Here is a 26,369-nt window from a genome sequence, read left to right as displayed (position 1 = left end):
AAAGACAATTGTTCTTTCAAATGAACTTGCATGTTGTCATTACTGAATGCATTATCCAATGTCAAAGGAAAAACCTTTTTCTCAATCTCCCATTCCTTCAAAAATTCAAATAATTTTGCAGCTAAGCCAACTCTTGAGTGTGGAGGAGGCATATGAGAAAAATTTAGTATTTTACTATTTAATTTCCAATCATCATCAATAAAATGGGTAGTCAAGCAAATATAACACTCACTAGTGCATGTCATTCATAAATATGAAGTCAAACAAACTCTATTCTGAATAATAGTCAAAACATACTTATGTTTTTCTTTCTCCCTCAAATAGATCCGATTAATATCAGAAACAATAGTATTTCTAGAAATGCAAGCAATATGAGAATTTATGTACTTTATCTAATCTCTAATACCATTGTACTCAACAAATGAAAATGGTAAATCATATATAATGATTGCACAAGCTAGTAACCCGCGTGAAATTTTTTGATCTATTTTCTTGAATCTTATCTTCCCATCTTGATCAAGAATCATTTGTCCTACATTATGAAACTTTAACTTGTCACAAATTTTAAGATGACATCATAGTGTAGAAATTCCATAATGTTTACCCTCACATTTATATTGTTTTTTACACCCATTACATTCAGCTGTATCAATCCCATTCATTTTCTTAAAATACATCCAAATATCAGAAGTTCCTCTAGACTTTTTAATCGACTCATCATCTTGCTTAGTACTTTTCAATTCATCAACCTCTAAAGGAGTTATTTGATTTTGAGAAGTAGAGTCCATTTCAAATTATATAATGAAAAAAGAAAAATAAATAATAAATTACAGTTTCATGCAAAATCAATCAAATAAAAAAAAAATTACTACAATCATATATGCTTATTTTTTATGTTAGCAACAACAATTTGAATCAAATACAACAATAATAACAAACAAGGCAATTAGTAATTAACGAAAAATAATTTTTGGCAGTTCAGACTATAGTGGAGCGGGGGTTTGACGAATAATATTTTTATTAGAATCAATAAAATGGGGATTATTAAATGCTGATCAACAAAGTTGAAATCCTTGCTACTTCACAAACAAATTCTTAACTATTTAAAGATAATAAGATATATCAGATTGAAAACATCACAAGAAAAGAAAAAACGTTAATTTATCAAACTTTCCCAGCAAAAGAGCAAACAAGGCAAAAAGTCCAACAACTATGCAAACCACAAGACACGATTACGTAGAAAAATTGAAAAAAAATGAAGGGAAATAGAAAGAAAGAAAGGAGGAAAACATTTCACCTCAAACAAGAGTTTGGAGAATTGAGAAAGTCGTGCAAAGATTGTCGTTGGGTTGTCGCCTACTGGCTGCTAGAGTGTCGATCTCTTTGGGAGAGTTTCTCTATAAGCAATTTAAACTTCGGACTTCAGATTTTAGAAGCGACATTCAAACTTTGGAGGTGACATACTTTGAGGCGGTGAGGGTGGATGGTTGGGATGGGGTAACAAAATGGGAACAGGGTTAGGGTTTACAAGATGAGGAATATGAATCACCCTCTGCCCTCCCTCACGAGCCACGATTCTCACGAAGGAAGAAGTCATGGACATTGTCACAACTTACACGGTGACAAAAGGAGAATACGCTCGCCCCTGCCAATCAGTCCCAGGGCCAACACAGAGGAGATAAATCACAGACAACTACTATCCTTTAGAATAGTGATTAGCACATAAGGGAGACATTTATTGAGATTCGAACCCCAGGACCTCATGATGACAACACCTCATGTGCTAACCACTAGACCGTCTCGAAGGGACTGTAACAACTCACACGAGAAACGATGGACACAGAGAGAGAATTTGAGAAGGTTAAACTTTGAAACCTTTAATCTTTAGACTTTAATCATAATTTATACTTTTTAGTTTTTTTAATTATATAATTGTACATGTCCACGGGCCAACCCGAGCCTGCCACGACCCATATCCCTCTTGGATTAACCCGTTTAAGTCTGCCAGATGATTGATTAATAAAATATTAATTTATCTCACTTAAATTATTTAATAAGATTGATTAATCTAATAGACCTAATTTAAATGGATGAGTCTGTACAAAATTATCATATTACGAGCTAGCTATAAAACTTCCCTAGGTTATGGTTCAGGGCATCGTTGAAGTTTCTAATTTTTAATTACGATGCGTTATAAGATATTTTTTTTTGTCATTTTAAATGAGTAATGATTAGTCGGATACCGTGCTTGCTTAAAAATAAATTTAAAAAAAAAAAACAAGAGTTGTTTGGACCCACAAACCGGCTCGCCGGTCCTCGACGACGTTATCGGCGGCGCTTCTCCACCGCTGAGGCACCAAGACGCGCGTGGTCAACATGTGCGCCGATGTCTCCTCCTTAGCGTCCCACCTTCAGTTCCGCCACCTCCTTGACCGCTGCTGCAGCTTCCGCCATCTCGACCAAATCCAGGGCCTACTCATCACCTCCTCCCTGTTGCGATTCCCCACCCTCACCTCCTTCCTCCTCCGCCGCGCCACCGAGTTGGGCCGCATGAGCTACGCCGCGCGGCTCTTCCCCGTCATCTCCTCCCTCTGGCACGGCGCCCCACCCAAGGTGCTCCTCTACAACGCCATGATCCGCGGGTACGCGTACAATGGCCCCTACGAGGCCGCCCTTCACTTGTTTGAGGAAATGCTTCAGAGAGAGATGAAGCCTAACGGCTTCACTTACCCGTACGTCGTTGACTCTTGCACGCACCTTGGGGACTTTGGTTACGGTAAGAAAGCGCACTGTCAGATCATCAAGGGCGGATTCGATGCATTTGCCTCCGTAGCCTTCCCACTGTTGAACTTCTATATCGAAGTCGAAAGGTCTTGCCTTGCTGTAGGCTCACTGGTTGATGTTCAAAGGATCTTTGATGGTCTGGCTGTGAAAACTATAGGATTATGGAACAAGATGATATCGGAATACATCAGTTTAGGAGATTTAGATTCTGCGAGGAAACTGTTTGATGAAATGCCTGAACGAGATGTTGTATCGTGGAACTCGATGCTTTCAGGCCATGTGAAGGCTGCTGATTTGAAGATGACATTGATCTTTTTTAGAAGAATGCCAATAAGGGATGTTGTATCTTGGACGATGATGCTTACAGCTTTCTGTAATGCCGGTGATCTTAGAGCAGCAAGGAAGCTGTTTGATGAAATGCCTGAGAGAAATGTGGTTTCTTGGAACAGCATGCTTTCGGGTTACATGCACCATGGAGATTTCCGACAGGTCTGTGATCTCTTCTTTCGGATGCACTCGCAAGGCGTGGCTCCAGATAGATTCACATTCTCAACAGCTCTATCTGCTTGTGCTCAACTTGGAGACTTGAGGACAGGAAAATGGATACACTTCAATTTGATAGGAGATGGGCTTCAGTTAGAGGCCATAGTTGGGACTTCACTCATAGAGATGTATGCCAAGTGTAGCGACATCGATTCGGCATTCAGAGTTTTCCTTGAGATGATCGAAAAGGATGTGTTTTGCTGGAATGTGATGATTAAAGCATTTGCAGCACATGGAAGAATAGCTGATTCATTGAAGCTCTTTGAGAAAATGATCAAGGACGGACTTCAGCTCAATCACTTAACCTTCATGAGTGTCCTATTCGCATGCAGCCATGGAGGACTGGTGCAAGAAGGTCGCCGAATTTTTAGTTGTATGGAGAAAGGCTTCGGAATCAAACCGAGAATCGAGCATTATGGCTGTCTGATTGACATGCTCTGCCGAAATGGTCAGCTAGAAGAAGCACAAACAATGATCAAGAATATGCCTTATGAGCCAGACATTGGTGTGTGGGGAGCTCTCCTCGGTGGCTGCAGGGTCAGGAATGACATCAAAATAGCAGAAGAAACCATCGAGAAGGTAGAAGAGCTGGGAACAGAGGAGGGCGGGGTGTATGCCCTTCTATCTAACATGTATGCAACTTCGAGCCAGTACGATGAGGCGTCCAAGGCAAGAAAAAAGATGGAGGAGCAGAGTATACAAAAGGCTACTGGATGTAGCAGTGTTCTTGTGGCAAGTGAATTGTGATGAATGCTCTAACCCTCTTCTTAGAGATAGTCTACTGCCTGCAACTTCTCCTAAATAGCGCCAATTCAAATGCTTGTTCAAGAGCAGTAGCATTGAAGAGGAGATCGGACAGGAAATTGTAGTGATCATCTTGATTAATATAATAATGATTCTTCTTCACTGCTGCCAATGCTCTGCTGAATGGTTGTACGTACAACCAATAAGTTTTATATGAAGCAAGCCAATACTCTATTAGAGTCTACCTTTTGTTTGCCTGATGTTTATCTTTATTTGCAAGAAGTGTTGTTTTGTACAAAACAATATTTTCTCTATCAAATATAACTATAAAAAAGGTAAATTGCACCACTATTTTCACCTTTTTGAACAAATTATATAAAATTCAAGAAGTGCAGACAAAAAGAAGAGGCGATAGATTGAACCCCACAGTAATCATTTACTCATCCAACCAATACAATAACAAGCTATTCTCCTTGGAAAAAAAACTGTCTAGTAGATATGCCATGGATACAGAACAACTTCTACAACCGTGTCTACAAATGAAATGGAATAGCAAAATTAGTAACATTTTTTTCTTTAAAATCATTCTCAACCATCTTCCGCAAGCTCATGGATCTTCTTCTCTGCTGCTTTCTCGAACCTGTTCCAGTCAATTTTCCTGAAGCATCATCACCTGCTGAGTTGCTTCTGACCTTGTCAGGTCTAGAGCAGCCGCTGTTGCTCTTTTTGCTAGATTTGCTAGCCAGTTTGATTGATGGAGTAACCGAGCACTGGGATTCAGCTACCTTCCTTTCAGGAGTGCTGGACTTTGGCTCGGATTGGGCCTCTGGATTGGACGGATTTTGCCTTCCAGCATCATGCTGAAGCTCCTTGGAGATCATAATGCCCTTGCTACATTTGTCTTTCGAGTGACTTATGGAGTTGCAAGAATCTGGTTTTGGAGTTTGAACCTGTTGTGAAGCTACCAGAGCATGGACTTGGCCTTTGGCTGTGCCCCATGTTTGGTTCTGATGAGAACAAAAATGACATGTATAGGTAACTTTGTTCTGACAAGGTCGTCGTGATTTCTCAGTACGCCTTCGTTTTTTGTTGGCAACTTTTACTATCCTTATAGTGCAATTAGTTCCAGGTTGCAACACAGTTTCGCATCTGCAAATTCATAAATGAAAACACTTATAAAAAAAATCAACTATGTTAAAAGATAGTAAACCTGTCGAAACAAGAGAATTTCAGACATCCGTGGATCAATATGACCACACTTTTAACACCCCTCAAGTCCCAGCCATCAGTGTCTCAATTGTTATGTGGCAGCAACATAACATCTTTTCAAAATTAAAGGGAAAGAGATCTACCTCTCACAAAGAAAAATCGAGGAGTCTAAAGGGATGCTTGAAGCCTCAGCCTCAGAAGCTAACTTCTGTCCCAAAAGGGCGGCAAGGGGACTTATTCTGGCCTCTTGACTAGCCCATGCTGCCAGGCGCTGGAGATGTTGTGTCTTCAAAATGCAACTCATGTCTACTTGAGTTATGCCAGCTTTTTCCTCACGAAGTGTTGTACCTTGACGCATGTGATGGTTGGCGCCCTTAACTACAGATTGTCAGTCAATTTAACAATTTAATTGCAAACAAATTATAGAAGTATAACTGTTTCATAGGCATCCTTTAAGTATATAATAACTAACCAAAGAAATGAAACAGTATAGAAGATTGGAACGAATGTTCATATGAAACAAAATAGAAACAGAGGACCTAGAAAGCTAGTAAATGAAATCTAAGTCGAGCTACATTAAGCAGGAATTAGAAGTGATGTAACAGAGGCATTATAGCAACAAAGGATTAACCAATTGATTCACACAAAATAACTGAGAAAATCTCGAAAATATAGCAACATAAGGAATCAAATTCAAAGGCTCTGATACCATAGAAGTGTATAGCAACAAAGGGTTACCATGTTAATAATTTCATTCAATCCAAGACCGTCCACTCATGGGATTTGACCTGCTTTTATAGTTTCAAAAGACAATCTATTCTTTGTAAACTGAGAGACTTATTCTAATAAAACCTAACAAACTTACAACTTTAATAAAAGTAAATTCGTAACTGCGTTATTTGACCTTCGGGTGATCCTTTAGTAACAAAGAACGAACGCAACAATGGCAAGCATGGTAACCTTAGGTGATATTCCTAAAGTTCATGAATCATAATATGCAATGCTAACTATCTATGAAAGCAAAGTGACGTTACTAAATTTGAAAAAAAAAAAATGCAACACGATCAATTAAAGAAAATAACTTCTTTAACACACCAGAAATCCTACAGGAATAACTAAAATTCATCGTGGCATATAATAACCTCCCCAATAAGTTCAATCGCAACCAAACAATAATTTCTTCTTGTGAAGATTACAAAAGAGTGAGCATGCACAACAGTGAGCAGGAACCCTAATTCATTGGTTCCTACTATCCATCTACTTCATCTAACCAAGATTCTGTATGCGAGCCAAAAATTATCGGCGAAAAAAAATATTATATCGAAACAACTAAAGGATTCAATATTTTCTAATGGAACTATGAAAGTAAAGCAACAGTTGTGATCCAGCTTTCTCGGTAAAGATAATGGTCAAAATCATTCGGATTAGAACCAACAGTTGATCCAGATCTTTACCTGAAGAGGACGCCATGTTGCAGTAACAGATCTCGAGAAGCAAGGTCAAGCGAAATCTGGCGGAAACGGAGGCGCCTTGCACTACGACGGCGGGCGGCGAAATGAATGGGTCGAGGTTTTCTGTTTCTCCGGATCTATTTAATCGGGTAATGGGTTAAATAGGTTTAATCATGATTTTATATATAATTTTTTAAAAGCCAAAAAAAAATGCAAAATATTATATCCCGATTGCCTAGCACACTTAATAATTTTGATAAATCTATTACATTAAAAATAATTAATTTTGTATAAATTTTACTTTTTTTAATAAATTTGAAGATACTTTTAAAAATAATAACTTATGGTGTAGGATTTAAAAGATATAATAAATTTATGCGAGGAAAATGTCAATTTACTCCCAAATTTTAATGATTTTCATTTTCTTTACTAATTAAAAATACCAATTTACTATTCGAATTCATGATCGTAAAATCATACTATAACAATACTTTACTATGACCATAAGCTTCTAAATGCATTTAAACAAATATCAATTTACCCCCTAAAACTTCTAACTAATATAAATAAAAAAAATAAATATGATTTGATTCAATTTAATTTCACAAATATATAAAGAACACCACTAACAAAATTTATTATTAGATTACTTCATAGAATAGGAAAAAAAAACACATGCCATTATTAAAGATTTTAAATTACTCCTATCCTTGTTATTAATATATAAATAGGGAAATTATTTAATTATGGGTTTAGTTGAAGCCTTGAAGTAGTCACCGATATGCAAGCTAATAATAATTCCATGCTACATATAATAGACATAAATTGCTAAATAGATTAAGTAATATTCTTTTAAATAACTAAATTAATTCTACTACTAGTGATCGTGCACACGTACGTCTGTAATATAATACATTGAAATCACATTGACCCTTTATAATGAAATTATATTAATTAAAATATTTTAACATTAATTAAAATATTAAAGTAGAGTTATTAGTAGAGTCATTAGGGTAAAGTACATGACTTTTGAAAATCTGAATTATTTGTTTGGATTTTCGACTAAGAAAAGTATATTTTTTAATATTGTTCGCCTAAAATATTTATAGAAGCTTCTTTGATCATAATGTTGTCAATTCTAAGATGTGAGACTAAAGAGAATTATATTTTTTATATAAAAAATTCAGAGAAACTTAATAATGAGAAAAATCAATAATAATATGCAGCAGCTAAGTCTCGAACTTTAAATCACTGATTATTTCGTTTGTGAAATTACTAATAAATTTTAAAATTATTTTTAGTGTGAATAGAAAAAAGGATATTAACGTAAATTCATTTTAGGTTTCATCAAAATTAATTAGTAAATGAGAATTTTTTTTAATAAAATAGTAAGATAAGATAAATTAAAAAAATGTTTGCAATCATTAAAAAAAAAAAAAGCTAATATTTTAGATTTATCTCCCATGTAAAAAAAATATAACTAAAAACCTTAATGTCTGATTAACTACTAAAATATCTCACTCTTCAATCATTGCCCGTGTCTATCTGCTAATCATTGTTTTTGTTATCCAATCATTTAATTCTTTCTCATTAATATATATGATTACTTTTTCAAATAATAATTATAACGCGCAAAGGAAGCAATTCGTAATTTTAACAAAGGTTGAGGATATTGTGGTCAGTTTAATGGTGTCTATAGCCATGGTTAGTTTAAACCCAGCCCCAGCGTCAAGTTAACCTCGAACCACCACAACTATTATTAGTAAATAGAAAAAGAGAGAGAAATAATAAAAAAAAGGGGAGAAAAATGGCGAGTTCGGTGGATTAGGGCGTGATCGGAGCACGCCATCGAGTGGGGTGGCTGATTTCGAGCGAAATTGCCGGAATCCGGCTAGATCGTAGTGTTCCGGTCAAGAATTTTGCTTCCTCTCTTCGGTGCTCACTCGAGGAGCCGTGATATAGGGCCAGGATCGGTAGATAACAGCGTCGGGCGACCTTAAGGCCGCTGCCACCGTTGCTGCGGGTGGCTGCTGTGCGGCTTCAGCGAGGGTCTCGAGCGATCTGAGCGGCTCTGAGCGTCGATCCCGTCGGAGCGGTCTGATCTGCGGGTTTTTAGGGTTTGGAGCTTTCGGTGATCGCGCCATTGGAGGTGGCCCCCGGTATGCAGTCCGGGAGCGGGCGGAACCAGGCGGGTGCGTCGCATTCCCAGCCGCATCCGTCCGACGCTGCATCTCCCTCTTCCTCGTCGTCACATGCGACCTCAGTCCCCGGCCATCTGGGCAGGGAAGCAATCCAGCAGCAACAGCAGCTGCTGCTGTTGCAGCAACAGCAGCTCGCACAGAGGCAGGTGAGTAGTCGCAAGTCGCGCTTTTTTTTATTGGTCTTCGTGCTCTCACGGGGGACTGCTGGCGGTTGATGTGTGGAATGAGAAAAAGACGGTTGTTGATGTTGTTTCCATATTTGGGGGAAAGTGGGACAGGCTTGTTCTTAAATTTGTAGAGTGGAAACCTCGTATGATTTCTCATTTGGATTTGGTGGCCTAGATTCGTCAAGTTATGTGTTATGCGTCTTGATTTTTTTGGATTCTGTGATTAATTTTCTCCTAGCTTCTTGAAATAGTCTTTTTTGAACCAAACGATACTCGGTGGTCGTCAGCTATTTACGACCGTAAGGACCTGGTTCACCACAACTGGAAATTCAATGGGTATTTCTTTTCTCCTTCCAATGATTTTTGTCAACAGAACTTGTTGTTTTCTTATCCAAATGGCGTTCTTGTTTGACAAAGTCATTCCTAATACGCTTCCTGATTTATCGTTGATGTTTCACTGTTTTCAAGTATCGTCCTTTGCATTTCTACACTTGTGCTTCCTTCTAATCCCTTCGAAGGAATTCACGATTTACTTCTGTTTGATCCTTGACGATTGGGCTTTCTCCACTCGTGATGATTTTGCCTAGAAGTATTTTTATTTCCAGGCCTATGTATGTTCATGCACATGAGCTTTTTGGCTGTTCTATAACTGAAGTTGTTAATATTAGATGAGTTTTCCCCCTTTTATGTCAAATTCGTCTTCAGCCTTTAGGTCTGAAAATTTGTTATCTACTCGGTTCCATGTGAATAAATGGGAAACCATTCTCAAGTTTTCTTTGGGTAACATACCTTTTCTTTATTAACTCTAGATGAGTTTTAGTTTGCTGCGCAGTTATAGTGGCCCTTGTCGATACCTGATTTTCTCCTCTGGATCTCACAAATGCCTTTTCATTCACTTCTCTGGTTGTATTTTTTTTTTTATTTGCTTGGGGCACTCGTTGTCTTCTGTTACTGTTTGTTACTTGCCTCCTGATGCATTTAATTAGAATTCTCACAATCCACATTTAGTGTATATATGTATGAATTGTCTTTGATGAGGAAGCAGCAATATTCTTCGTGACATCCTGTTTTAACACAAACTATTTCTTCTGTTCATTTTGCAACTGGCTTCCTCATGTGATAACTTTGCTTCTAGAGTAATGCAATTCTAAATAGCATTGAATGCTTTATTATGTCATTTAGTTTCTCATGCAGGCATTCCAGCAACAAGAGCATCAGAAACAAGTGCAGCGTATAGAGCAGCACCATGTCCAGAACCCAGTTCATCAAGCATTTCTCCAATATGCTTTGCAAAATTCCCAGCACAGGCCTTCTGGGAATTGGTTTATGAATCAACAGGGAAAAATGAGTACAGCCAGTCCTGGGAGTCAGGGCATGTTTGCAAATAATTTGATAGCTCAAGAGCGTGCATCTATTCAGACAGCTAACCATTCACAATCATCTATACTTAATCAGACAGGTGATCATTTTGCACATACTGAGAGGCAGTTGGAGCTAGGGAATATTGTTTCTGGTCAGAGAAATGATCCAAAACCTTCTCAAATAGCATCTGGACAGTTGGTGCCAACAAACATGGTAAGACCATCTCAATCACGGCAGTCAATAACAACCACACAAAGTAATGCAAACAATCAATTCACAATGGCCCAGATGCAAGCTATGCAGTTGTGCGCTAAGGAGCATAATATTGATTTAACAGTTCCTGCCAATTTAAATCTGCTCGCACAAGTTCTGCCCCATTGGCAGTCCAGCAGACTAGCTGCAATCCAGAAACAAAGTGAGACTTGCACAACTGGGCAGCAACTGTGTTTGCCATCGGTGAAGCAATCAGTTATTTCTTCACCCATTGAAAATGAAGGTTCTGTATATGTTAACAGTATAAGTGATTACTCCAGCCAAGCTGGTCCCTCTACTTGCCCACAGCCGGTTTCATCTGATATAATGACTAGTGGAGGGGAAACCATCACAGGGAAGTCCAATGACTTGCAGACACAAGCTCAGGCTCATAACAGGGAGAGTGAGAATGAGAGACTAGACAAATCTCAACTAATAACAATTGATGGTGGTCAAATCATTCATCCACCAAATTCATCCAGTAGCATGATTATGGAACAGTGTTATTCTAAGAATGTTCATACTGGGAACAACTCACAGCAAATGCAGCAACTTAGATCTTTGCAGCAGCTAAACCGACCCATGACACAACCTGAAATTCGTTCCAATGATGCTGTTGGTGGGAATCAATTTCCATCTCAGAGTGGATCTGTTCAGGTGCCAAACCAACAGTTTGGATTTACAAAACAACAACTTTTTGTCCTTAAAGCTCAAATCTTAGCTTTTAGGCGGTTGAAGGTACGCAAAAGAATTGGGATACCCTCCACCAGTCTATCTAAAGCATTGATTTTTTTTATCCTCTGTTTATTTATCAACTGAAGTTGTCTACAGTAAGTAATCATCTGGACAACAAATAAAATGACTTTTGTGTTTTACTGTCAGCGTGGCGAACGGAATCTTCCCCCTGAAGTTCTTCGAGCAATTGCTGGACTACCCGCTGATTCTTTGCCACAACAGTCTCATGTTCAATCAGGATCAGGTCTCCAGGAAAGAACTAATGCCATGGAGGGAATGCATATGCAGTTGGATGAGGGTCTTCAGCCAACTTTTTCAAGTAAAGACCAAAATCTACCAAAAGAAGAGCCTGGTACTAGGGAGGAAAAAGCTGTTATGGCTTGCCAAATGCCAGATGTAGCATGTTCAGCTACGGAACCTTTGCAATCTGCATTTTCTGCTAAGATTGAGGAAAGCAGATCTCCTATCATTGCTGAACAGGAGACTGGAAAGGGAAATCATAACGTACATGCTAAAGGTGACAACTGCAATGAGAAGGGTAAGGCAGTATCCGTCGAAGATGCATCAGCCAGCACTGGACAAGAGAAGAAACCTGCCTCTAATTCTACACCAGTTCCAAGGGCTGGTGTTATGAGAAACTATCATGGTCCGCTTTTTGACTTTCCATCATTTACAAGGAAACATGATCTTTTGGGTTCAACAACTCTGACCTCCAACAATATGACATTAACTTATGATGTGAAAGATTTGCTACTAGAGGAAGGTAAGGTCATCTTTGGCAAGAAAAGAACAGAAAATTTAAGGAAAATTAATGGGTTACTTGGTGTGAATTTGGAAAGGAAAAGGATACAGCCTGACCTTGTTATGAGGCTGCAAATTGAAGAAAAAAAGCTTAAACTTTTAGATCGTCAAGCTCGTTTACGGGATGAACTTGATCAGCAACAGCAAGAGATAATGGCTATGTCAGACAGGCCCTATCGAAAATTTGTCAAGCAGTGTGAAAGACAGCGCATTGAACTCTTAAGGCAAGTTCAACAGATCCAAAAAGCCTCAAGAGACAAGCAACTAAAATCTATCTTCCAGTGGCGTAAAAGGCTTCTGGAGACTCATTGGGCCATCCGTGATGCAAGGACTACAAGAAATAGAGGAATTGCTAAATACCATGAAAAGATGTTGAAGGAGTTCTCAAAGAGGAAAGATGATGGCAGAAATAAAAGAATGGAGGCACTGAAGAATAACGATGTTGATCGATATCGTCAAATGCTACTGGAGCAGCAAAGTAATGTTCCTGGTGATGCAGCTCAACGTTACGAAGTGCTTTCGTCCTTTTTATCCCAGACCGAAGAGTACCTTCACAAACTTGGAGGTAAAATTGCAGATGCCAAAAGTCATCAAGAGGTCCAAGAGGCAGCAAATGCAGCAGCAGCTGCTGCACGTATCCAGGTAGCTTTGCTTTCTAGGTTTTTTTTTGTCTGATTTATTTTCTCATCATCATCCTTTAGAAAATATAATTTTACTGTATTTGCCTTCTCTTCATGTATTTAATAGGGACTTTCAGAAGAAGAGGTCAAGGCTGCAGCAGCATGTGCAGGTGAAGAGATAATGATCAGGCATAGATTCTCTGAAATGAATGCTCCAAAAGACAGTTCTTCAGTCAACAAGTAAGTTTTCTCTCTCTGCACCAGGTGTGTATGTGTGCCATTTCCTTTGTGTGTGTAATGATTCATGCATTGGAAGAAGTTTTTATTGGTGGTTAGGTTCTGAGATAATTTCTTTCTATTTTTCTGCAACATACTTCAACACAAGTAACCATCTGATATAAGTTGAACAATAGCACCTTTTCTTGTTTACTGGCATCTATAGCATTCTATTTTCTTATTGACTACTTTCTTTTTAATCATCATGCCTTGTAGGTACTATAATTTGGCTCATGCTGTGATGGAAAAAGTTGTTAGACAACCCTCAATGTTACGTTTTGGAACTTTGAGAGACTATCAACTTGTCAGTTACAACTCTTATGGCCTCTCTTCATTGTTTAATTCAAGTGGCGATTTGTTGCTTATGTTTCCTAATGTAAATGCAAATTTCCAGGTTGGGCTACAGTGGATGCTATCCCTCTATAATAATAAGCTGAACGGAATACTGGCAGATGAGATGGGTCTAGGAAAAACTGTACAGGTATTGATTGTGTTTGTTCTCAGTTTTCTGGTGCCTCTTTGCACTTTTCCCTTAAGAACTTTGCCTTCTGACTAAAACCTGTGAAGGTGACAAAGAGAACCATGTGGCTCCATTTGATTTGGGTGACATACTTGATTCTTCTTAGCATTCTTATGTCTTTCTTTTGCCCGTATGGTTTAAGTTTTAAAAGCTTTGTTCTATTTATAGTTGGAACTTGTAAGGTTGCTCTCACTCATCCTTCCCAGATGCCACATTTGCAATTGCTTTATGTTCTTGGTTTGCATGTGATCCAGCCAATGCATTTGACATAGCACCTTTTCTTGTTTACTGGCATCTATAGCATTCTATTTTCTTATTGACTACTTTCTTTTTAATCATCATGCCTTGTAGGTACTATAATTTGGCTCATGCTGTGATGGAAAAAGTTGTTAGACAACCCTCAATGTTACGTTTTGGAACTTTGAGAGACTATCAACTTGTCAGTTACAACTCTTATGGCCTCTCTTCATTGTTTAATTCAAGTGGCGATTTGTTGCTTATGTTTCCTAATGTAAATGCAAATTTCCAGGTTGGGCTACAGTGGATGCTATCCCTCTATAATAATAAGCTGAACGGAATACTGGCAGATGAGATGGGTCTAGGAAAAACTGTACAGGTATTGATTGTGTTTGTTCTCAGTTTTCTGGTGCCTCTTTGCACTTTTCCCTTAAGAACTTTGCCTTCTGACTAAAACCTGTGAAGGTGACAAAGAGAACCATGTGGCTCCATTTGATTTGGGTGACATACTTGATTCTTCTTAGCATTCTTATGTCTTTCTTTTGCCCGTATGGTTTAAGTTTTAAAAGCTTTGTTCTATTTATAGTTGGAACTTGTAAGGTTGCTCTCACTCATCCTTCCCAGATGCCACATTTGCAATTGCTTTATGTTCTTGGTTTGCATGTGATCCAGCCAATGCATTTGACATACTACAGAATGTTTGCATCTATTTACTGTTGACATAAAAAGCTAATATGAATGGCCGTGAAGTTTTATTGTTGTCATTTTAACAGGTTATGTCATTGATAGCTTACCTAATGGAGTTTAAAGGAAATTATGGTCCACACCTAATTATAGTTCCTAATGCTGTTTTGGTTAACTGGAAGGTATATTTTGTTTCCCCTCAAGTTATTGGCTTGTCATTTTTATATTTTAGGAAGCTATTCTTTGACACTACTTTTATATTTACCCTTCAGAGTGAGCTACTGAACTGGTTACCTTCGTTATCTTGTATATTTTATGTTGGTGGAAAGGATGAGCGGGCAAGGCTTTTCTCACAGGTCAGATGTATATCCTCTGTATTAGTGCAAGAAAGTCCTTATACTTTACATTTATAGATGAACTACAATGTTCTTCAGATTCTGGTTAGTTTGTATAATATAGAGTCGTAGGTAATCCCATTACTAGAATATGCTTCCAAAGTCTTTACTAAGGAAACCCTAATTTTAGACATGTTTTTGCAGGAAGTATGCGCTGTTAAGTTTAATGTACTTGTGACAACTTATGAGTTTGTTATGTATGATCGCTCTAAGTTATCAAAGATTGATTGGAAATACATAATTATTGATGAAGCCCAGAGGATGAAGGACAGGGAATCTGTTTTGGCACGGGATCTGGATAGATATCGCTGCCAAAGAAGGTTGTTGCTTACTGGCACCCCATTGCAGGTCTGCTGTTGAATGATCTCTATGAGATCCTGCTATGCTATTCTCACCTGACATAGTAGTCATAGGAGTGTTACTATGCGCCTCTTTATTTGTTAATGTCGTATTATAATTTACTAGATAACCAGTACCAAGTTTTTGTACACAACTTGTTGTTTGTAATGATTTGCAAGTCACATTATTGTGGTTTTTTTCTTAGAAAGAAAATTATTAGAACTTGAGATGAAAATCTGCATTTTATTTATATATTACATGGTGGATATGTGGATTATCTGCTAGATTTTTTTTTTAAAAATTTGACCTATTAGTCATTGAGGTATTTGTTTAGACGGCAAGATAAGATTGCTGACTCCAATATTTAAGACTTATGAACATGTAGTTGTAGTGATGGGAAGTGATGGTAGAATCCAAATAGGTCAGGCAGCCCAATCCAGCATAGACTTTGTCTTTCATGTTGAATGGCAGGCATGAGATCTAGGAAAACAGAAAACTACAACTAGGGAAATTTTTATTTAAACTCCTTTTCATACTTAAATGTCTTTTATGCTTGTTTCTGATATGAAGTCAACAAAATAGGTAAGTGAAGATTTCTAAGTATGAAAATGTCATAGAAAGTTGAAAGAAATGTTGATAAAATCATTTCTTTTGGTAAGACTTCCTTGATATGGAAGTTATAGATCAATCTGATGCGAACAAAACTAATCTTGAGTCCATGTATTCAGCACATAAGAGATTTATGAGGACGATAGATGATTATTATTCTTCAATAGTGAATCTGTAACTGTAAGAAAAAAAAAGTTTGCTACTGTGTTTTATTTTAATATACTGAAGAGTTCAGTTTCTCGTTTATAAATTATAATTTGTCAGTACATTTAATATATTAATCTAAAATCTCCAAACATATTTCTTACCATTTGCATAGGTAAAGGATTGTTACTAATCAATTACTAAAGAGTAGTCTGAGATGTGCTTTATCCGTATGCTGGCTACTCTATTTGAATTTTGCAATATACAGTGGTGCTAATGCATTATAAACCAATTGACTACTAATTTGAAATTCTACTTGTAGATTATATAGTCATCGTGTTCAATGTTAGTTGATTGATATATGTTGTTGTTACTTAACAGAATGATCTGAAAGAGCTATGGTCCCTCTTAAATGTTCTTCTTCCTGAAATATTTGATAATCACAAGGCATTTCACGATTGGTTTTCAAAGCCTTTTCAGAAGGATGGTCCTTCACATAATCCAGAGGAAGATGACTGGCTTGAGACTGAAAAGAAGGTAATCATCATCCACCGTCTGCATCAAATTCTTGAACCTTTCATGCTAAGAAGGCGCGTTGAGGATGTTGAAGGTTCACTTCCTCCCAAGGCAAGTGTTGTGAACTTAAGGGCAAATTTCTGCAAGCTTTGTTGTATTTTCTTATAAATGCATTATTGCAGGTGCCAATTGTTCTAAGATGTAGAATGTCAGCTTTTCAAGGTGCTATATATGATTGGATAAGATCTACTGGTACTCTTAGGATTGATCCTGAAGAGGAAATGCTGAAGGTTCAAAAGAATCCAATGTACCAGGTCAAAACATATAGAAATCTTAATAATAGGTGCATGGAGCTGAGGAAAGTTTGCAATCATCCTTTACTTAACTATCCTTATTTCAGTGACTGCTCTAAAGAGTTTATTGTTAGATCATGTGGGAAACTTTGGATTCTTGATAGAATTCTCATAAAACTTGAGAGAGCAGGCCATCGTGTTCTTCTTTTCAGTACAATGACAAAATTACTTGATATTTTAGAAGAGTATTTGCAATGGAGACGACTTGTATACCGACGAATAGATGGTACAACTACACTAGAAGAACGGGAATCAGCAATAGTGGATTTCAACAGCCCTGACTCAGATTCTTTTATCTTCTTGCTTAGTATCCGTGCTGCTGGAAGAGGCCTTAATCTCCAGACTGCAGATACTGTTGTGATATATGATCCTGATCCCAATCCGCAAAATGAAGAGCAGGCGGTTGCTCGAGCTCATCGTATTGGTCAGACAAGAGATGTGAAAGTCATATACTTGGAAGCTGTTGTTGATAAAGTATCAAGCTACCAAAAAGAGGATGAAATGAGAGATGGTGATGCAGAGGATTCAGAGGATGATCTTGCTGGTAAAGATAGGTATATGGGATCAATTGAAAGCCTTATACGTAATAATATTCAACAGTACAAGAAAGATATGGCTGATGAGGTCATAAATGCTGGCCGATTTGATCAAAGAACAACACATGAAGAAAGACGAGTGACTTTGGAGACACTTCTGCATGATGAGGAGAGATTCCAAGAAACCGTGCATGATGTTCCTTCTCTTCAGGAGGTAAATCAAATGATTGCTCGTAGTGAAGAAGAACTTGAATTGTTCGATCAAATTGATGAGGAGTGTGATTGGACAGGTGATATGGTTAGATACAACGAAGTACCAAAATGGCTTCGTGTTAGTTCTAGAGAACTAAATGCTGTTGTTGCTAGTATATCTAAGAAACCATCGAAGAACATTTTATCCAGCACAATTGAGCTGGAACCAAATGGCTTGCATTCTGCTTCATCCCCCAGTAAGACAGAGAGAAGACGAGGTCGCCCGAGGGGTTCAGCTATGAAAAAGCATCTTACATACAGGGAATCATCAGATGAAGAAAATAACAACTCTGATGCTGAATCGGAGGAGAGAAATGGATATGAAGTAGAGGGAGACATGGGTGAACTTGAAGATGAAGAGTTATATGGTGGTGGTGACGTGCTGACTGGTGACAAGGATCAAGCAGAGGATGGCCTGGTCTGTGATAATGACGGTGATGAATTCTCACTAGCAATTGAAAGGGTCAGAAACTTTCATGCTTTTGATGAAGCTGGTTCAACAGGATCTTCTTCCAGTAGTCATAAATTACTGCAACCTGTGACACCTTCAACACCTTCACAAAAATTTGGATCAATTTCTGCTTTAGATGCCAAGCCAGGCCCTTCTTCAAGAAAGACAGTGAGTTATTGAAATTGCCCTGCTCAAAGTTGTTTTATTATTTGTCTATATGCCTTTTTTAATTTTTTATTTATTTTGGTTGTTTACCTCTGAATTCTTCTAGCCAGATGAGCTAGAGGAAGGGGAAATTGCAGTGTCAGGGGATTCCACCATGGATCTTCATCAGTCAGATAGTTTGGTTCATGAGCATTACCTAGAGGATGGACAGGTCGTTCAACCGAAAGCAAAGCAAATAAAACGTAAACGCAGCATCCGTCTTCGTCCAAGATTTAATTTGGAGAAAATTGAAGATAAATTCAACAGTCCTAAAGCCACTTTCCAGCATGCTTCTTGGTCACCTGCGCTTGTTAATCATGAAAAACTTCCACAGTCTAGAGGTGAAGAATCTGAGGCATTTGTAGAACCTAGTACCGGAGGGCTGAATAGGATCAGTCCATCAGTGAAGCGGAGGCGCAACTTACCATCAAGAGTGATTTCGTCTCCCATTGTGCAAAAGTCTGCTAGGTTGTCTACATCTGCAGAGGATGGTTATGAGCACTCCATGGAAAGCTGGAATAGCAGGACCATCAGCTCCAATGCCCCAAACCTTGTGACCACAAAAATGTCAGACAGCACACAGAGAAAGGTATGCATAGGCACGTAGCTTTGTTATGTCCCTGCTCGTGTTAATGCTTCCGTTTGATAATCATCTATACATTTCCTTTGCTTGGTCACTGTTGTCCTGTTATCATTGCAAATGGGTTTGCAATGATCACTTTATGCTTAAGACTTAAGTATGTTTTGTTGAATGTGTGTTCGAATATATCTATATTAAGTATGTGACTTTTATGTGTATCATCACCATTACATTCTACTTTTCTCATTATAAAGATGACTTTGTTTATCAGCTTCACATTCTCATGCCCCTGTGGTTCACTATCTTGCAAAAGAAATTAGTTCGGTGCATGAAAATTAAGCTATACTAAATTGTCGGGATTACTAGTGAAGATTAATAAAAGAATAATGAACCCTTGAGTGATTAGGTATGGCTCTGATACATAATAAAATGGAAGAAAGTTGAGATGCTATAGATATGTTCAAAGAAGGCCAACAAATTTGATCGCCTGAATCAATTAGATTTGAAGATGTGAGTAAAGGGAGACAAAAACAAAATCTAGTGAATTATGTGATTTATGATGTCTGAGTGTTATAAGTGATGTAGCCTTGTATAGAGTGCTAATAATGGTGTTATCAACAAGATCACTATCAAAATATGAAATTTTCCAAATTGACTTGTGTAGAGAATATTACTAAATTTGTATGAGTATTGATGATCAATCAAAGATTGCATATAAACTACAAAATGAGTTGTATGAATGTTTTTTTATGATCTTTGGATTTTTCAAATATTCCTATCGCCTTTATACTGGCAATGAATTAAGTTCTATGACCCTTTACACTGAATTTATTGATAGCCTGCTGTCATGGAATCGTAATATATACTATGAAGTAAGTACGTCTTGTCCTCAAATTCCTTAAAATCATAAAGTTAAATGCGAGTCTTAAAAAATACTCCTTTTTCACAATCTTAATCCTAGTTGCTCCTTCTTGTGCTCGTTATTTGTGCCAAGGCACTTCCATATCTCTAGAAAATTAGGATAATTAATGACTAAGCATAACTGAACTCTATCAGCAAACAAATTCTCCATGGTCTTGTTACTTGTGAGGCATCATTTCTAGGGATGGGGGCACTTGACACCATTCAATTAGCAACTAAGTGTTATATGCAATTATTCTGGCTGAGAAGTTAGTGTCACTACTTACTATCAAATGAGTCTATTTTGCATTTTGATCATAAGGCATTAAGATTCATCCAATTGCTAAAGAGGTCTACATGCTGGGTGGGTAGTATTCCTTCAAGATTACATTTCATCCTAGAGTAGCATTGGGGAAGAGAGCGAACCTGCTGATATACCTAATATGTTTACCACCAATGACTAAACAAGTCATTTGATGTGGGAAAATGAATGAACAATGATTAGTATTCACGTTGAGATGAAGCAACATCCTGCATGTCCTTCACATTCTTTGGTAATCCTTACCGAATAAGTATTTTTTTAGGGTCATTTGTTGGTATCCTTTCTTGGTCACCAAAATAGATAATCTTAGCTTGTCTTGGTCAACTAGCACATTTATGTCCTTGCAATGTGTCAAGTTTTGTTATTTTTAGCTCATCTCTAATTGGTGCATTTTGGTGGTCAACTTGCCACTGGATATTTTGAACATTATAGCCTGAATTCCAATTTCCAGAGCAGTCTGTTTCACCAAGTTGGGTGTTATATGCCGTGTTTCTAGATATTTTGTAGGTTTTTTTTGTAGTCCTTACATTCCTTGACGCGCTAAAGTTTGCCTAGTTTTTGTTTAAAAATTTTGTTGGTTATGCCCATCTATGCCAGCTTTGTTTTCTTTACCATGTTGAGCAAGGCTAAAACTTCAGCTAATCCATGAGCTTTTTTTAAATTTATCTCAGTGCAAGAATGTTATTAGCAAACTCCAAAGAAGGATAGAAAAAGATGGAAGTCAAATAGTACCTTTCTTGTCAGACTGGTGGAGAAATGAAAAATTAAACTTTCTTCCTGGTTCCTCAAGCAATGGTGTCATAAACTTGCAAACCATCGAACAGCGTGTGGACAACTTAGAATATAATGGCGTGATGGATTTCATAGCAGATTTGCAATTGATGCTGAAAAATATAGTGAAACATTGTGAATATTCTTATGAGGTATGAGGTTTTTAATTTTTTAATTTTTTACTTTTCTTGACGTAGTGAGAATTTGTCTTTCGTGGAACATTACAATTTTTCTCCCTCATTGATTTTTCTAAAGCTTACATCTGTCTGTGTTTGTCTAAGAAATTTTGTTTATATATGACTTGTTAAAAATATATTCTCATCAACTTTTTAACATCTTTATAGAATTATATTTGCTCGTTTTACATAGAATATGCTTGATCTTCTGGAAAACAAACAAAACATTACTATAAACTGTTTTCTTTTCCACTATTTTACTATAAATTTAGGCAAGATGTTTTATGTGAAGATTCTTGAGGTTTCACGGGGATATGGTTTCTTTTGTTTTCTCACTGAAGAAGTTTGGTGTTATGATCGCTAAATTGTTGCTCACGCAGGTGAGGTTCGAGGCACGAAAACTTCAAGACCTATTTTTCGACATCATGAAGATAGCATTTCCGGATGCGGATTTCAGTGAAGCAAAGAATGCAGTGATCTTCTCCAGCCCTGGATTTTCACCTCTTTCCCCAAGGCCTGCTTCTACCACTGAGATTAAGCGACAGACACTAACCAACAAATCAGAATCAGCATCTGCCTTCAGCAAGACCTTCCCCACCGGATCAACTCCTCTTCACGACGAAAGGAGGACCAGGTCAAACTCTTCCAAATCCCACAAAGAATCAAGGCCAACTGGTGGAGGCGCGAGGCAGCAGGTGCCAGACTGTTCACAGCTTTTGACACATCCAGGAGACTTGGTTATCTGCAAGAAAAGGAGGAATGACAGGGACAAGACCGGTTCAAAGCAGATAAATACTCCCAATTCACCGTCTAATCAAGGTTGGTTGCCTTCGTCGATGGTTAATAATCAGGGATTATCAGTTCATGCATCCAGTATGGCAAGGAACACCACCAAAGCTCAAGCTCAAGCTCAAGCTCAGAGTGATACACAACCAACTCAAAAGGTGATATCTCCACTGAGCCGAGCACATCATGAAAGGAAACAAACAGATGGAGGAAATGGATCATCCACTGCTGTGGCTGATGTACAATGGGCAAATCCTGTGAGGCGAACAAGGACAGATACTGGCAAAAGGCGGCCGAGTCATATGTGAGTCTTAGTGTAGATAACTTAGCCGAAGCAAAAAATTAGTATGGCGTTCTTCAAATATATGTAAACCTTTAAAATCTGGTGTTTAGTCAGTCATCCACCCCACACCCACACCCACACCCACACTCTCTGTACTGCTGCTTCGATTCCAATCTCTCTCCATTTTAACTCTTGCATTTGAAGTGGCGGTGATAGTGATGATGTTGTAGACCAAGAGATGCCGTTGGGACAAAACAAAAATTGTATCCAGAATATGATTAACCATTATTTTTCATTGCCATGTCAATTTTGTTTGGCTTGATCGTAAAGATGTTGTAGACTGATCTCCGTACTGTTCCTTAGAATTCGTTGTTATAATGTGCATTTTGTCCATAAGTCATGATTTACTAGGGCATGTTGCTTAGAATAGCAGGTTCCAGGGGCATGTTGCTTAGAATAGCACTTTCAGTTGTGAAAATTACTTCTTATAAAATTGCTCACCATCAACTGCATGGTTGATTACTTGGAGGAGGATGTGAAGGGGGAACAAGATGGCCAAGTTCATCTTTTCCTAAAACTCAAGACTTTCGAAATTGAGCATGTTCTATAATAGAAGATGATCTCGTCCTGAAGCTATGTACATAGACGACGGGTGAGGTAGCAGGAGTGTTGACGAAAGAAAGACTTCGAGCTGAAAACTGCAGACCTATGCACACCATAGACAGAGCCAACGAGAATGTTAGAGCGAGAACCAGGGAGGGGGTCCCTAGTGCAGACACTAACACTCAAGTCAGAATAGTAGCCTGACGAAAATGGAGAAAAAGATGAATAGTAGAATCGTAGATGGATGCGTGTGTGTTCATCTACGTGTGAGTATGTGTATGTAACGGTACTGATTAATAGAGAGAGCGTCATTTTATACTTACTCTCATAACCTCCGCAATAATGAGGTATCACATAATGTCAGGTGTCAAAATATATCGGATGATGGAGTATGTACAACAATCTTCCTCTAGGGCAAGGAAGGTTCCATTGCGTGTATGTGCTAGAATAAGGGAATATTCTCTGATAATAGTTATTATTCTCTGACAAGTTAGTACGATTCCCTGATAATACTCTCCTAGAGGAAATTCGATTGGATCTGGGACTAGGCGGATGTAACTAAGAGCCGCACTTAGGAAAGATGAAGAACTGAATTTGGAAGTATGACTAATTCTGGGACCAAATAGATATATGCTGAGAGACTTGCACATGAGTAGGGAGCTAAGTCCTAAAGGTCTGACCAGCTCTGGGTCTGACTAGATGTATGCTGCCGGACTTTTATAGGAGAGTGAGGAGCTGAGCCCCGTATGTCTGACCGGCTATGTCTCCGACTAACTGTATGTTGAGAGACTTGCCTATGTGAGTGGGGAGCTAAGTCTCGAATGCCCGACCGACTCTGGATCCGACCGAATGTATGCTGAGAGACTTACACAAAAAAGTGGGGAGCTAAGTCTCGTATGCCCGACCAGCTCTAAGACCACCCGAGTTTATGCTAGGAGTCTTGCTCATAATAAGTGGGGAGATGAGTCCTGTATGCCCGGCTAGCTCTAGGACCGCCAGGGTTTATGTTGGGAGTCTTTCCCATGAGAAGTGGAGAGTTGAGCCCTGTAGGTTCGATCGGATCTAGGGTTGCCCGACTTTATGCTGGGAGTCTTGCTTATAAAAAGTGGAGAGCTGAGCCCTGTAGGCCCGTTAGAGGTGGTTCGTTCAGCTATGCGCATCCTAACTTTGACTGTCATCTTCCCTTGACTTTAAGGGTGTGTTTGGTTGGGGGTTATCCTTGATAACCTTGGTTATCCATCCAAGGTTATCAATGAAAACCCTGTTTGATTTAGATAATCGATGATTCCTGAGTAATGTTTCATGTCTGACACGTCAGCAAAAGGGGCATGCAACCCGGAATCGAAAAACTAAGATTTTTCTTGATTTCGGGATTAACAAAATTTTTTTACCCAAAATATCCTCGAATAAGAGAAAAATGTGATAAAAAATGTAAAGAAAGAAATAAAAATTATAAAAAATAAAATAAAAAACTTTGAAAAAATAAAAAAATGTAAAAAACATTAAAAAAATAAAAAAATAGAAAAAAAATTTAAAAATAGTAAAAAAAGGTGAAAAATAAAAGAAAACATAAAAAAATAGAAAAAATGTAAAAAATTTATAAAAAATAGAAAAAACATAAAAAAATTTAAAAACATAAAAAATGTAAACAATTAAAAAAACGTAAAAAAATAAAAAAAACTTTAAAATATTTTAAAAAAATTAAAAAATGAAAAGAAATAAAAAATAAAAAAATAAAGGAAAAACATAAAAATAAATAAAAACGTGAAAAAGAAAAAATTATAAAAAAACATAGAGTTTAAAAGATATATATGGTTGGTTTTGTAACTAAAGATAATATAGTAAAACATTAAATTAGGTTATTCATTAAAATTTTCAAAAAAATAAATTTTTGTTGCATTACCTAGGTTGAACCAAACAACATTTGGTTATGTTTTATTCTCCGTAACCTTGGTTATGTGATTACTTGGTAATCATATAACTAAGGTTATACATGATAACTTGATCCAAGCACACCTTAACTGACATATCATCTTGATTATTGACCTCACACTACCTTTGAGGTCAGCCACAACACGTCGTATCAGAAGATATTCTAAAATCTATAATTTTTTGAATATCACAATTTACACAGGAGCAGTCACATAATCATAATTTGATCATGTCTAAAATTGAGAAAGATGATGCACTGGTAGGTGGCTTTGCTGTTGATCATGAGAAGACTTTTGAGTTGGAAGCAAAAGGCGCTGAGCGACCCTGCGTGTCAAAAAAGAAGGTAGAGGGAAGAAAACGTCAGCAACCGGGCCAGGGAGGGGTCCCTGACATAGACACTTCGATGCTCAAGTCAGTCAAGTGACCAAGAGGAAAAAGAATGTAGTGAACAGTAGAAATGAACAATAAGATCTGAGTGCGTAAGGTTGTGTAGCGTATATGCGCCTTTAGGAGGAGACTCCTTATATAATATTAGTTTTTTTATACGAATATCAATACATTTACAAATAAAGACTGACCATTCTAACACTCTAACACCTTTCCAAAAATAAACTCACCACCTCTTTGCTTTGTAGGATGGAAGCTTCCATCTTAAAGATTGCATAGGGAATATTCCCTTAATTCTCTGACAATCGTTACACAAAACTTCAAAAAGGAATATTAGGTCGTTGGGTTGGTGAACCGTTAATATGTTCTAATTGTAAGCCAACCTAGTCGCCTCTATCGCTTGATTGAACCTCATTGCATACAAGGTTGAGTCGGTTAAAGAATGATGACACTCTCAGGGACTTAGTCTTCGCTTGGTCTCTCTGCTCGACCAAAGAGCCTGTCCGAGTCATGTGCTTAACATGTCCGATCGAACCGTAGCGTCTGATCGACCAGACCACTTGGCCGAGATATGTACCCGTGTTAGCCCCGAGTGACCTAGAAGACTTAGCTCTGAATGACACTGAAATAACTCAAGGTTTTATCAACCCTAAGAGACTCAGGATCCGATTGGCTAGACCACTCAATCGAAACAGGTGACCGTGCTACTCCCCAATCTTGACCCCTCTTTGACTTTAACCGTCCCATCAATCAACTTTCTTTACTTTGTCCCCGACTTCAGGGCCTGCCTTAGTTACTGTATCAATAGTATTCTAAAACAATCTAGTATGTGTTTCTATGCGTGCTCACACATGCTCTTTGTAACGCTATAGAAATGAGATGCACAAAAACAATATGAAGGAGGAATCTCCCTATTTTTCCATTCTCAAGTTGTTTGCATGAACGAACGACAATGGTTGCTGTAAAATCTACCATCTTGTACGTTCCCTCTTCAAAATGTTGACCCTCTTGCAGTTCTTCCATAGCTAGATCCTCCTCGTGCTTCAAAATTTCATGAGTTGAGTAGTGTGAAGCTCGGAAGCCACCTTCTTCAATGCCATCAAAAATGAACAGGCTGCCAACATAATCAAGATGATACAAATATTCTAAATTAATATCTGTACAATATCATCATCAATCCCTCAACTAAGAGAGAGACAAAATGCTATCTTTTCTTGAACTTAAACTTATAATTTATTCCTGAT

General features: G+C 37.9%; 3 protein-coding genes across 5 annotated transcripts; 2 read left to right on the top strand and 1 right to left on the bottom strand.

Moving 5' to 3' along the window:
- The first annotated feature begins 2,232 nt into the window (after window positions 1–2,232).
- Window positions 2,233–4,419, top strand: LOC121998699 (pentatricopeptide repeat-containing protein At3g29230-like). Its single transcript, XM_042553720.1, has one exon. It carries the CDS (start codon window positions 2,377–2,379, stop codon window positions 4,072–4,074), a length of 1,698 nt encoding a protein of 565 aa, XP_042409654.1. The 5' UTR covers window positions 2,233–2,376; the 3' UTR covers window positions 4,075–4,419.
- A 64-nt stretch (window positions 4,420–4,483) lies between these two features.
- Window positions 4,484–6,876, bottom strand: LOC121998697. Of its 2 annotated transcripts, none has more exons than XM_042553718.1 (3): window positions 6,735–6,876; window positions 5,424–5,658; window positions 4,484–5,220 (listed from the first exon to the last, which is right to left on the bottom strand). In XM_042553718.1, the coding sequence occupies exons 1-3, from the start codon at window positions 6,748–6,750 to the stop codon at window positions 4,605–4,607; spliced, it is 867 nt and encodes a 288-aa protein (XP_042409652.1). In that variant the 5' UTR covers window positions 6,751–6,876; the 3' UTR covers window positions 4,484–4,604. The 2 variants fall into 2 exon arrangements, with proteins under 2 accessions (XP_042409652.1, XP_042409653.1); XM_042553719.1 differs by having other exon boundaries at window positions 5,424–5,653; window positions 6,735–6,864.
- Window positions 6,877–8,498: 1,622 nt separating this feature from the next.
- Window positions 8,499–22,504, top strand: LOC121998696 (ATP-dependent helicase BRM-like). 2 transcript variants are annotated; one of them, XM_042553716.1, is made up of 14 exons: window positions 8,501–9,078; window positions 10,294–11,451; window positions 11,596–12,891; window positions 12,997–13,109; window positions 13,362–13,449; window positions 13,540–13,626; window positions 14,676–14,768; window positions 14,859–14,942; window positions 15,126–15,329; window positions 16,455–16,700; window positions 16,772–18,349; window positions 18,453–18,974; window positions 20,859–21,110; window positions 21,515–22,504. In XM_042553716.1, exons 1-14 carry the CDS (start codon window positions 8,893–8,895, stop codon window positions 22,226–22,228), a joined length of 6,621 nt encoding a protein of 2,206 aa, XP_042409650.1. In that variant the 5' UTR covers window positions 8,501–8,892; the 3' UTR covers window positions 22,229–22,504. The 2 variants fall into 2 exon arrangements, with proteins under 2 accessions (XP_042409651.1, XP_042409650.1); XM_042553717.1 differs by lacking the exons at window positions 20,859–21,110; window positions 21,515–22,504 and having other exon boundaries at window positions 8,499–9,078; window positions 18,457–18,600.
- The last annotated feature ends 3,865 nt before the right edge of the window (window positions 22,505–26,369 follow it).

Source organism: Zingiber officinale, chromosome 6A, assembly GCF_018446385.1.
Source record: "Zingiber officinale cultivar Zhangliang chromosome 6A, Zo_v1.1, whole genome shotgun sequence".
Lineage (NCBI taxonomy): Eukaryota > Viridiplantae > Streptophyta > Magnoliopsida > Zingiberales > Zingiberaceae > Zingiber > Zingiber officinale.
Note: the sequence above shows the minus strand (reverse complement) of the source record. Positions and strands in the feature narration are given on the sequence as shown.